This window comes from Armigeres subalbatus, chromosome 2 (genome assembly GCF_024139115.2).
Source record: "Armigeres subalbatus isolate Guangzhou_Male chromosome 2, GZ_Asu_2, whole genome shotgun sequence".
NCBI classification, from domain to species: domain Eukaryota; kingdom Metazoa; phylum Arthropoda; class Insecta; order Diptera; family Culicidae; genus Armigeres; species Armigeres subalbatus.
This window is the reverse complement of record NC_085140.1, coordinates 212519488-212532712: the sequence shown is the minus strand read 5'-3', so window position 1 is coordinate 212532712 and position 13225 is coordinate 212519488. Positions and strand designations below refer to the sequence as shown.

The 13225-nt window shown below is 41.0% G+C and overlaps 1 protein-coding gene across 5 annotated transcripts in view; it reads left to right on the top strand.

Annotated features, from left to right (window-relative positions):
• The window catches only part of LOC134211601 (tyrosine-protein kinase receptor torso-like), a 198300-nt gene that overhangs the window by 149572 nt on the left and 35503 nt on the right, over positions 1–13225 (top strand). For all 5 annotated transcript variants that reach the window (XM_062688626.1, XM_062688627.1, XM_062688625.1 and 2 more), the window contains 2 exons: positions 9239–9476; positions 10507–10586. In XM_062688626.1, coding sequence (XP_062544610.1) covers positions 9239–9476; positions 10507–10586 — 318 coding nt within the window. The remainder of the gene's footprint in view (positions 1–9238; positions 9477–10506; positions 10587–13225) is intronic.

Below are 13225 nucleotides of genomic sequence, written 5' to 3'. Positions count from 1 at the left end.
GGACAGATCAAAAGTAACAGAGGAACTGTAAGAGTCTAAGAAATTAGCACGATTGGTGTCAACCGAAGATGGGCTTACCTCCAGCGCCATATACCAGTGGTAAATACTCATGAATCGAGATTGAAGGTTTTGTTCGAGCAGCTTCTCGAAGTTGTCATCCGGAACAATATTGCACTCCAGTAACTGGTTGAACAAGCTCAATAGGCGCCTCTTCGCGACGTCTGGGAGGTTTTTGAGCAAATTGAACCTTATTCTATCCATCCCTGGAGCAAAATTGTTACATGAAAGGAGAGCAAACAAGAATTCAATCATCGAAAAGGGCCGATCTATATCATCCCTGTCAGCAAAAGCATCACGTGACACTTGCTTCACCGGCACCGAATCCGGACAAACTTTCTTTGCAAAATCGAGTATCCACCGCAACGAGCTTTCACGATCTTCGTTTACGGACGACGCGTTGCGCATTCTTCTCCCGACGGTCCACAGAGTTTTCATTGAGGTGTCGCGCGATAAACCTCCAACAAAAGTGCGCCAATATCCACGTTTCTTCACTTTGACCAGCTTCTTGAACTGGATCTCGAGCGCGATGTACCGTTTGTGAAGAACGATCGATCCGTGTTTCCGAAATTCCTTAAACGCGTTGGATTTCTCACGATAGAGCTGTGTGCACGCGGTGTCCCACCACGGACTATGTGGTTTCCTACGAACCGAAGCTCCTGGCACCGGCTGGCGTTGTGCATGGAGAGCGCTGTCAATAACCAACTGAGATAGAAACTGATACTCGTCCCGCGGTCTATCGACTGTATGCCATCAATGATGGCCTCCCCATATTTCCCCCAATCGATGTGCTTTGTGAGGTCATATGAGAAGTCGATAGAAGCGGATTAATTATGTCCATTGGAAATTAAAACTTCGATCGACAAATGATCACTACCATGGGGATCTTGGACCACCTTCCAAGTACAGTCCAACGATAATGAGCTCGAACAAATGGAAAGATCTAGACGGCTATCTCTTGCTGGAGGAGCCACTCATGTAACTTCTCCTGTATTCAAAATTGACATAAAAAAGTTGTCGAAGAAGTTATATATCGTTGATGAACGGTTGTCGTCGTACAGTTCCCTCCGGCCTGTTCCGTGGGAGTTAAAATCTCTCAAAAGCAACCGTGGCTCGGGCATAACCGAGCAGATGTACGAGAGATCTCTACGAGATATCGCGGTGTTTGGAGGAATATATATCGGGACGATACTGAGGTCTTTTCCTCGAATAGTCACCTGACATGTGACAGCTTCGGTGCCTGACATCGGAGCAAAATCGACCCTATAGAAGGAGTGCTGTTTTTTGATCCCTAAAAGCACCCCTCCATATGGATTTGCCCGATCGCGGCGAATGGTGTTAAAATCGGGAAAAAGAAGGTTTACATCTGGTGTTAGCCATGTTTCACATAAAGCAAAAACATCGCATTGTAATTTGTTAACTAAAAATTTAAAGAATTATTTTGGAAGAATACTTCGACAGTTCCACTGTAGAATCGAAATAATATGACCCTTATCGACGAAATTAGTCATCGAAGGATACGAATGACTCGAGGAGGGGCATTTTTGAAGCCAGCTGCTTCAGGAGAGGAGTCAGAATCGGAAGAACAGTTTGACCATGTTCTTCACGCGGTCGGAAGCATCGAAGAAGTTGAGGATGAGCTCCACGATGCCAGAAAGTGTAAACATTGGAGCGCTCGGAGGTTGTTGTGCTCGCTCTTCATGCGCTCTTTCTGGCTGAGAAATCGCAAAAATTGGGTCATCTGGGATTTTAGATGTCCCCAGAAGCGGTGGAAATTCTCGTTCATCCATCCACCTGCGTTTGATTTCGCCATGTTGGAATGGGGCTCTTGCTTTTTTAAGGGACGCTGGCTTTGTTTAACTCGTTTCCTCGCCGAGCCTTTGAAAACAAAGGCCACATTTCCAACTTCGGAGTCAGAGCTATCTTGATCGTCCAAAGGAAGAGACGAGTAGATGGTATCAGAAACAACTGGTGAAGTGGCCTTCCTCAGCATTGCGATGTTGCTACGTCGGATACGCTGCCGAAGAGAACGCTTCTGGTAGATTCGGCGCCGTATATACATCAGGCAAGCGCCAAGAGCATGTGGAGGGCCTTCGTAGCAATAGTCACATTTCTTTGCGTCTTGCACGCTCCAATCACAACGTAGTCAGACAAAGCGGACCCGGAAAAGGAGACTCAGAAAGAGACAGTCGGTAAATAAGGGCCGATGTCCACGTAGCGGTTTTTTACGCTGCGTGCACGCCGCGTTCACGCAAGGTACCATGCATCAAATGGAGCAATGCACACGTAAACGTGTGCACGACTACATTTGATGCTGGGTACCTTGCGTGGACGCGGCGTGCACGCAGCTTGAAAAAACGCTACGTGGGCATCGGCCCTAAATCCGCTTCTCTCTATCCTGCGCCACCGAACACATTTGCTTGACTGCTACGTTACCGACGAAAACTTTTACAAAACGACGGAAATGAGGTCGCGAGCCAATCTTCGGCGGGTCGCGAGAAATTAATTTTAATTCAGGGTTTAGCCTCCTAAGACTCAAACATTTTTATCTTCTGAGCATGTTCTAACCTCTTCCATAAGAAAAAAAAATAATCTGTTCCATAAAACTCATGAAAATTGTCCTAAACCAGCACTTCGCTATCATTTGTGCAAAGTGGCAAAACTCAGAGATTATTTCAATAATAAATTTTCAAAACGACTTATCTGCTTTCGAAAACAAAGATTCAAACGTCGATTTGTCGAATTTTAGAGCACTCCCACGCAAACCAACACCATCAACACATAGGTGAAGACTTCGGCTACCTGTTGATGGTGTTAGTTTGCGTGGGAGTACTCTCATATTCGAATAAGGGCCCCGTACGCCTGTCACTGGCGAACAAAGCTCGTGTACTCTACTTCGAAGCTTAGAACCAGTGTTAGGGCGCAATCGTTAATGCGAACATATTTATATTCGGTTAGTTACTGCAAATAAATTATTTTGCGAGTCCCTACAATCAAGCAGGCATCTTCAGATTCGTTAAGAAAATTATTGAGCTTTTAGTGGAATGTCTGCACTTGTCATAAGACGAGTTTGTACAATCCCATTGAATTTCCACCGCTTTATTGTATCTTGACAGATACGTATTTCGACCTCAACAGTAAGGTCGTCTTCAGTGTCTTGTACTTGACTCGACTTACAAACTCGTCTTCTGACAAGTGATCTTCGGATTCGACAAATCGACGTTTGAATCTTTGTTTACAAAAGCAGATAAGTCGTTTGAAAATTTTGTATTGATTTAAAAATCATATAATATACAAAACAATAATTTAATGGATTTTTTTTTTCATTTTTTTTAGTGATCTTCCGCTTTCCCCCACACTAAAAAGCTCCACATTGAGCTCTCTGGTAGTGGACCCCCAATTCTCAGCCATGAAGGATTATGGCTAAAATTCGGGAGGATATTAAAAAACATGTAAAACTTGAAAATAACGGGTGGCCACTAAAAAACAAGAATTTCAATACTTCAGTACTTTTCTATGAGAACATTAAAGCTTTCAGAGAAATATTTCCTTATGTTAATGTCGCCCACACACCTTTACTCCAACATGATCAGTTTGTTCAAACATGTGGTCAAACAGGAAATACTGCGGAGCGCATTGTACAATTTGTTCAAGCGAACAAAGATTGTGGGAAAAGTATACAGTGGACAATTTTAAACATGAAAATGTTTCGAAAACTGTTAAAGGTTTTTTGGTATATGAGATCTATTGTGTAGAAAGGTGATTGAAAGGCCAAAGACACGAAATAGGGTAAATCACTACTTGGGCCTATGGACCCGGTTCCCGACTCACTGCACAGAAAACTAATGATTTATACTGTTTGGATGCCGTAGGTTTATGATTGATAATTTTTAAAAAGTCTCCCATTTATTTTTCACAATACTCAATATTTTTCAATCACTTATTTGACTCCTAATTGATCCAATTGTAGAAAACAAAAATGTAGATTTCAAAATTCGCTCTCCGATGCCACACCACTGAGCCGGAGTGATTCTTTCCACTTTTACAAAACGGTATCATCGAATAAACACCTACCTGAAAATCGTCACAGTGCACGATACAACCATTGCTTGAAGCTGTTAATCACCACACCATAATTCTAAACACAAGCACTTCAATTATTCCTATTTGTTCGTTTCACTAGGACTCATTTAAACAGGTCAGAATACATTTTAAAATGTATTCTCAAACCGAACAAAAATTCACCTCGGCCCAAGAACTTCTAGCCGCACCGTGCTGCCAAAAGGCCAGGATTATGGAAATGATCCTTCATCGTTAATAGGAAAATTGTCTAATACGTTGACGCTATCATGTTACAGTGAACTCTCCCTTACTCGATATTGAAGGGACCATCGAGTTAGGGAGGTATCGAGATACGGAATATATTTATATTTGGCCGAATGCCATTCAGCCGAATAGTAGGAATTTGTTTCCTTACAAAGTGAATTGAGAAGTGAGTTGTTCAGGGTGAATAGTGAACAGCGAGAACTGATAAGTTAGAAATGAGATGTTCGAAATGAGTACAGAGTAGTGAGAAGTGAGTACTGAGAAATGAAAGTGAGTATTGAGTAGTGTGATATGTTCAGTAACATGTGAGTAGTGGGAAGTGAGACATGAGAAGTGAGGAGTGAGAAGTGAGATGTGATAGTTACAAAGTGAGGGTAGTGTGATATGAGTAGTAAAATAAACAGAAGCATAGGATGAGTAATGAGAGATGATAATTAGTGAGAAGTGAGATGTTGAGTAGTGAGAAGTAAGTAGAGAGACATAAGACATAAAGAAGATGGGAGACACAAGAAGAAAGATGATCAAAAAGAAGGAAACAGGAAAAAAATTGTTCCTCACTTCTCGTTCCTGGGCTCTCAGTTTTCACTTCTTACTACTCCCTTCTCGCACCTCATTTCCCATTACTTACTTCTCACTTCTCTCTTCTCACCTCCCTCTCTCCACTATTCACTTCTCATTTCGAACTTTTCACTATTCATTTCTCACTTCGCACATCTCACTTTTCAGTACTACTTCGCACTACAAATGTCGCACTTCTAACTTCTCACTTCTCACTTCCCACTATTAATTTACAGCTACTCACTTCTTATCTCAAATTTCTCACTGCTCACTTTTAACTTGTCACCTCTTATTATTCATTTCTCACTTCTCACTACTCACATCTCACTTCTCACTCCATACTTCTCATTTTTCACTTTTCACTTCTCATTTTTCACTTTTCACTTCTCACTTATACCTTCTTATATCTCACTTCTGACTTCTCATTTCTCACTTATTACTTTTACTTCTAACAAATAATTTTTCTTTCTTGCTTTTCACTTCTCACTCCTCATTTCTCACTTCTCACGTCTCGCTTCTCATTTTTCACTTCTTCTAATTTCTTCAAATATCTCACTGCTCACTATAAACTTTTCACTTCTCACTATTCATTTTTCACTTCTCACTTCACACATCTCACTTCTCGCTTCGTACTTCTCATTTTTCCCTTTTCACTTCTCACTTCTCACTTATACATTCTTATATCTCGGCTCGGCTTCTCATAACTCGGCCACCGAGTTGCCGAATAATATGCAATTAATTGTAATCAAGTGTCGGTCTTCCACCGTCATTAGTCGTCTGAGTACACGCGACCGCATATGTAAGGCAATCAAACTCATCAAATGCTTTAGCCAAGCAAGCCTTTGGCACAGCAGAGTGCGATTGATTCGCACTCTATACATATCCGCCCAGCCCGTTGTTGGGGACATGTAGTGCGATCTTCTCGTTTAATAAACAATGTGCACTCGCTTGACTGTGGATATACAACAGTAAAGCACATGTGGAAATTGGTGAAATCAAGCATCCGAAAGATATTCAATTTGCAAAAAAGAGCTAACCGCGGTGGAAGTTGGTACTCGGATTCTGATGGCTTTTCCGCAAACGTGACCTTTAAGTGGTCTTGTTGTGTAGGGGTTATGACGCCTATCTAGAGAGTAGGAGGTTGAGGGTTTGAGTCCCTCAAAAGACACGTGGATTCTTTTTCGCATCTTTCATATCGATATGTCCATTTCAAAACATGTGCTGTGCATATGCACAGCCAAGATATTTAACAAAAAAATAATTTGTTATGCTTATTTTCACCGAAAAAAAAATTGCCTACAGTTTTGGTAGATAGGAAGTGGAAATAAACGAAGGTACAACCTCCAGTATAACTTGAACCTACATTCAAAGTTGAACCAGCTGGACAAAGTTAATTGTCTACATTATGGATAATCATAACGTTTTCAATAACATAATTTATTATAGAATAAGTTATTCTCACTACTTTTTATGGAACACATCCAGTTATATTTTTTGTTCAATTAATAATATATTTAGTAATATTTTTGTTAAAACTAGAAGAGTTTTTGTTACATTTTTTGTTATTTTATTTACTAATGGTACATGTTTTAAAACAACTGCTGTTATAAAAATTTGCTGTAACAGAATGACAAGATCTGATATAAATCTGTTACTGTATACTGGTCGGGTACTTTTCACTTCTCACTTTTCTCTCCTCACTTCAAACATCTCACTTTTCATTTTTCAATCGCCACTAATCACTTCTTACTTCGCACTTCTCACTCCTCATTTCTCACTTTTCACATCTCACTTCTCATTTCTCACTTGTAACTTCTTATTTCTCACTTCCGTCTTCTCATTCTCACTTCTTCGCTTATCACTTTTCAATGATAACTTCTTATTATATCGTGCATGCAACTGTTTCAGACAACATCGAGTTAGCGAGGTAAAAATACATTGAAAAATTACTTCGACTTAAAGAATATCGAGTAAGGGAGATATCGACTTACGGAGGGAACGCAGTATGCTAGATTCAAGGGACTTTGAATTTCATCGAGTAAGGGAAAATATCGAGTTACAGAATATCAAGTTAGGGAGAGTTCACTGTATTTATAATTCCCTCGATTTCAAAAGGTGGAAGAAATATTGTTTTCAAGTATTTGGAAGAAATTTGGATGAGTAAATATATCTTCTCAACCAAATAAAAATGATTATGAATAATACCATCTGGCATCTTGTTGTCGTGGAACGTGCATATTTTTGTTTACGTCGCATTTTCTACCGTCCCGAGAGAGAATGAGAGTAAAATGTTGAGAGATTGAGTGAAATTTTGCTTAGGCCGGGAACTGGATTTATGTATGCCGGAATGGCAATCGCTATGACTGAAATGAGTGCTGCACCTCGTTAATTTAAATCAAATAAAAGCTTTTTTGAACGATATTTAGCACGAATAGCTATTTTGTAAGCAGAAGTGAACCCCAATGCAGTATTATACTGCCGTGAATCGCATATTTGTCCCATATGAATAGGAAACCCAGCAAAGATGGGACAGATATGCGATTCACGGCAGTATACATCCCAAAAAATTCAGGAAAAGTTGCTTCCTGTCATAAATATCAATTAAATAATGCAGTCGTACGCATGTTAGGCCGGGAATGGGGTAAGAAACCCTAACTAATCAACAAGATCAGAAGCATCATCCGGAAATGGCAGCCTTTCTGCGGTCATGTGATACCTGCAAGATTAAACTACGCCGCACGGCGGACCAAGGATCATATGCTATTATTCATTAAATCTAAGTTTAAAGACTAAGGCCAACTCTTTATATAGCGTATATCAAATTGAACTGTACTTCTTTGTAGTTTTCTTCCCGAGCCATGCTTTCCATTCCCGTTATTTAATTGGTGGTTAAAACTATCAATACATTATCATTTACTATCGTGACTACAAAACCACTTGCTGAGAAAAGTTTAAATAGTATTCCGATATGGATTTAAGAGAAGAAAAATAACAGCCTGGATTACAACTATTTTAACCAGAAGAAAGTAAATACCAAAATGACCACTACAAAACAATATTTTTTGAGGAACAGGGCTTATACATTCTAACCAAGCTTACTTACAGTTATTCTACATTTTCAAAGAAAAATAAATGCCCAGCGCTGTTTCGTTTGACACTTTTTTCGCGTTGGTTCTGAAGCAAATGTAAATAGTTCTTATATGAATCAAGAAAACTAGATTCAAGTTTGATCATTATTCATTCAACTTAAAAATACATTCAGCAAAATTTGCAGGTAGGTCGCCAGAAAGTGGAATACTGTCATGTGGGTCGCATACCCGAAAAGTTTGGGAAGCTCTGCCTTATGTTGTTTCCGTAACATTTTACAATGTAATCCATACATTGTAAGGTTCAATTCACTTTACCTATCCAGTATTGAAGTTTGATTAAATTTACCGAATACTGTAAAATAAGTTGAGTATGAACATTTATCTCTTAATACTAGTTATTTAACATCATCCTTGTTTGCTGCAATATATGTAATTTTATACTAACTTTAAATACTAAACAAACTATATCAGCAAATTGCCTCAAAGCTCTGGAACCAAAGCATTTATTGCTATAGTCAACTCTATTTTAACCAAAATGTTACTTACACCCCTCTGCCTCTGACACCTTAATTTCAAAATGCAATATAACGCAGATGTTATGTTTTGTACCTACATTCTTCTGTTATTTTTTGGAAGTGATAACGTAGATTAACTTCAGCAAATGATTCGTAATAACTTCTCCACCTGTTTTTTCACCAACATCAAATACTAAAAAAATCATAACAGCTGGCACGCACGAATTCCGTGTGCAAGTCCTTCCAAGATTTTTGGATATCCACATTGGCATGAAGTAAAATTTAGATTGGTTAAAAAAATCATTCTGCTCCATTCTGCTCTCTTCAGAAAACCCACAGTATACGTACTGCGTAAATTAAAATGGTGTTTTGAACCTTAAATACGGCATCTCAATTAATTGTAAGGAATGCAATATCGTTAATAGGTGATGGATAGATTTTTTCTACTGAAGCTGGTCACCAAATAAAGCTACAAAGTAACATCCCTTCCCAAATATGAAACATTTTCAGTTTCAATCATCACTGTTCTCAAAACATAATTACCGACACGTGCGTTTGTGAAATCGGTTTATTTATTCAGTCGACAACCATGTCGGTTTACAGTTTTATCAACTTAGAATGTTAGATAAATTCCATAGTTTCGCTACAAATGAGATGGTTAATCCGTTTCCATCGATATTCCATTCATTACAGAGCAATGCGTCGGTTGTGAAAATAGAAAACCTTTCTCCAAACAAGCGGTACAACATAACTGCGACCGTCCTCACCTCAGATTTCGAATATGTTTATGTGGAGAAGCGACCGCAGTTTAGGACACTCTCGGACGACTACACACCGGGAAATATTACCCAAATCGATGTCATCAAGTTTGATACAAACCACCAGAACAGGTCACTGGTGGACGCACTTGTTTCGTGGCAACCGGCTCCAGGTAGGTGTAATGTATGAGCATAATTGAGATAATGATGTTGCCATAGCTTAATATGCCATTGCGATAGATTTAATTAATAATAGTAGAATAACTCTCGCAAATGATGACAAAATTGATCGATGGAGTGGAATTTGTTAACATACCAACCCAAAATATTCTATTTTTAAATCGGCACAGAGAAACCCACTTGGAAATTTGTGTGCATTAGTTTATAGAAGTTTTTCTTGGTCAGCAATATCCAAAGTCATATATGTAGGGGACGTTCACAAGGCACTAATAAGTTTCTTTTATTCATTTTCGCGAATCAGTTGGAATTATAAGAAAAAACATTAAACGTAAACAATTAATTGCATATTATTCGGCAACTCGGCCGTACGAAAATCATTTTTTTTGTTAAATATCGTGGCTGTGTAGTATATGCACAGCACATATTTCGAAAATTGATATTGATATTGTCAAATTGATATGAAATTTTGCGAGTAAGAATTCACGTGTCTTGGAGGGACTCGAACCCTCAACCTTCTACTCTCTAGATAGGCGTGATAACCCCTACACAACAAGACCACTTTAAAGTCACGTTTGCAGAAAAGCCATCAGAATCCCAGTACCAACCTCAACCGCGGTTAGCTCTTTTTTTGCAAATTGAATATCCTTCGGATGCTTGATTTGTCCAATCCTCATATGTGCTTTACTGTTGTATATCCACAGTCAAGCGAGCACACCTTGCTTATTATTCGAGAGCAGCCAAGCAATCCTTTGGCACAGCAGAGTGTGATTGATCCACACTCTATACAAATCCGCCCAGCCCGTTGTTGGGGGCATAGAGTGTGATGATCTTGAATAATAAACAAGGTGTGCTCGCTTCCACAGAAACCCCTCTTTCTACCAAAAGTGGGAGTTAGATCACTTAACAGTGCTGAGAGTCTGCGATTTACCGTTTCAAGTTATATTTTTCACCCAAGTAGTTATATTTAAAAACGTTATTCAAACTGTTCTATTAGACGCCTCATATGATGTTTATAATTCACAGATCAAACGTGTCACTATGAAATACTGTACTATGGAGACCTTCTAACGGATTTTCATACCAAAGCTGTAGATGCACAAAAGGTAACGCTCATGTCATAATGCAAACGAAGCAAACTACATACATACACGAAAAAGTTCTTGATCGAGTTAGTCTTCATTAAAATTATACCAAAGACCATTTTTTATATAATTAGGGTGCCAATGAAAATGACATTTTCGAATTTCGAAAAACGACATTGCTCACAAGTTTCATTACCCCAAAATATGTTTTTTATTTATTATCAGACTAAGGCCGGAGTGGCCTGTGCTGCACATAAAAGTCTTCTCCATTCAGCTCGGCCCATGGCTGCACTTCGCCAACCACGCAGTCTGCGGAGGGTCCGCAAATCGTCCTCCACCTGATCGATCCACCTTGCCCGCTGTGCACCTCGCCTTCTTGTTCCCGTCGGTTCGTTGTCGAGAACCATTTTCACCGGATTACTGTCCGACATTCTGGCTACGTGCCCGGCCCACCGCAGTCTTCCGATTTTCGCGGTGTGAACTATGGATGGTTCTCCCAACAGCTGATGCAACTCGTGGTTCATTCGCCTCCTCCACGTACCGTCCGCCATCTGCACCCCACCATAGATGGTACGCAACACTTTCCTTTCAAAAACTCCCAGGGCGCGTTGGTCCTCCACGAGCATCGTCCAGGTCTCGTGTCCGTAGAGAACTACTGGTCTTATAAGCGTTTTGTAGATAGTCAGTTTGGTACGGCGGCGAACTCTATTCGATCGGAGCGTCTTACGGAGTCCAAAGTACGTACGATTTCCAGCCACTATGCGCCTCCAAATTTCTCTGCTGGTATCGTTATCGGCGGTCACCAGTGAGCCCAAGTACACGAATTCTTCAACCACCACCTCGATTTCGTCACCACCGATAGAAACTCGTGGTGGGTGGCTTACATTGACCTCTCTTGAGCCTCTTCCTATCATATACTTCGTCTTCGACGTGTTGATGACTAATCCGATCCGCTTGGCTTCCCTCTTCAGTCTGATGTAGGCTTCCTCCATCCTCTCAAAGTTACGTGCCATGATATCAATGTCGTCGGCGAAACTGGACGGACTTCGTGAAAATCGTACCACTCGTGTCAATCCCTGCCCTTCGTATTACTCCCTCCAAAGCGACGTTGAATAGCAGATACGAAAGACCATCACCTTGCCGTAACCCTCTACGCGTTTCGAAGGGACTCGAGAATGCCCCTGAAACTCGAACTACGCACATCACCCGATCCATCGTCGCCTTGATCAGCTGTATCAGTTTATCCGGAAATCCGTTTTCGTGCATTAGCTGCCACAGCTGGTCCCGATCGATTGTATCATATGCTGCTTTGAAGTCGATAAATAGATGATGTGTGGGCACGTTGTATTCGCGGCATTTCTGCAATACCTGACGTATGGCGAACACCTGGTCTGTGGTAGAGCATTCACCTATAAATTCCGCCTGGTACTGCCCCACGAACTCTCTTGCAATTGGTGTTAGTCGGAGGCATAAAATTTGGGAGAGTACCTTGTAGGCGGCGTTCAGCAATGTGATTGCGCGGTAGTTGCTACAATCCAACTTATCGCCCTTTTTGTAGATGGGACGCACGACACCTTCCATCCACTCATGCGGCAGAACCTCATCCTCCCAAACCTTGGTAATCACCCAGTGCAGCGCTCTAGCCAGTGCCTCACCACCGTGTTTAAACAGCTCTCCTGGTAGTTGGTAAACTCCAGGGGGCTTTGTTGTTTTTCAGCCGGCCGATCTCCTCCTGGATTTCCTGGAGATTCGGAGCCGGAAGTCGCATGTCCTGCCCGCGTGCTCCTAGGTTCATTACCATACCGCCACCGTTGTCTGCCATATCGCCATTCTGGTGCACTTCGTAGTGCTGCCGCCACCTTTGGATCACCTCACGCTCGTTTGTAAGAAGGTTCCCGTTTATGTCCTTATACATATCGGGCTGTGGCTTTCCTCCGGAAAATCGAGTTTTGTCTGTTCCGCGCCCGTTTGTATCGTGCCTCGTTCGCCCTCGTGCGGTGTTGCAGCAATCTCGCCCATGCTGCATTCTTCTCCTCAACTAACTGCTCACATTCGCCGTCATACCGTCGTATTATCTTCTATGTCGTTCGTAATAGTTGTTTTTAAAGACGGCTTATTGGGCCTGCGCAAACCTCCTGTCTCGTCGGAGGGCCGTCGTGTCAGGGCTGTTTAGCGTCCCACCTAACACCAGGACTTGGGCTTGTGCGCTTTGAGCGACACACGGTCGCTTTGGCGGAGCCTACTTGCGGATACATGCAGCTTTTTATAGAGGTTTAACAGGGCCCACTGTCAAACCCCACCACATCCTAGGCAGGCGCCACAACTCGCAGATGGTCTGGGGAGCTCAAATTTTGCATAGGGTCATATTTCGGGGTAATGAAACTTGGGAGCAATGTCGGTTTTTGAAATCCGATGACATTTTTTTCTCATACATTACATTGGCAATGATACTGATAACGGTGATGATGTGGTGTAAGATTATATCACTGTTGGTAAGAATTTGGTTAATTGTTGTAATACGGAAACCGAGTTCTATAAATAAAGCATTTTATTTTAACGATCCTGTAATCAAGCTTCGAAATAATTAATTCAAGTGAAAAGGGAATCATGCCGAACTCTATTAGAAATTATATGTTAATGTTAAGAAAGGACTGTTATTG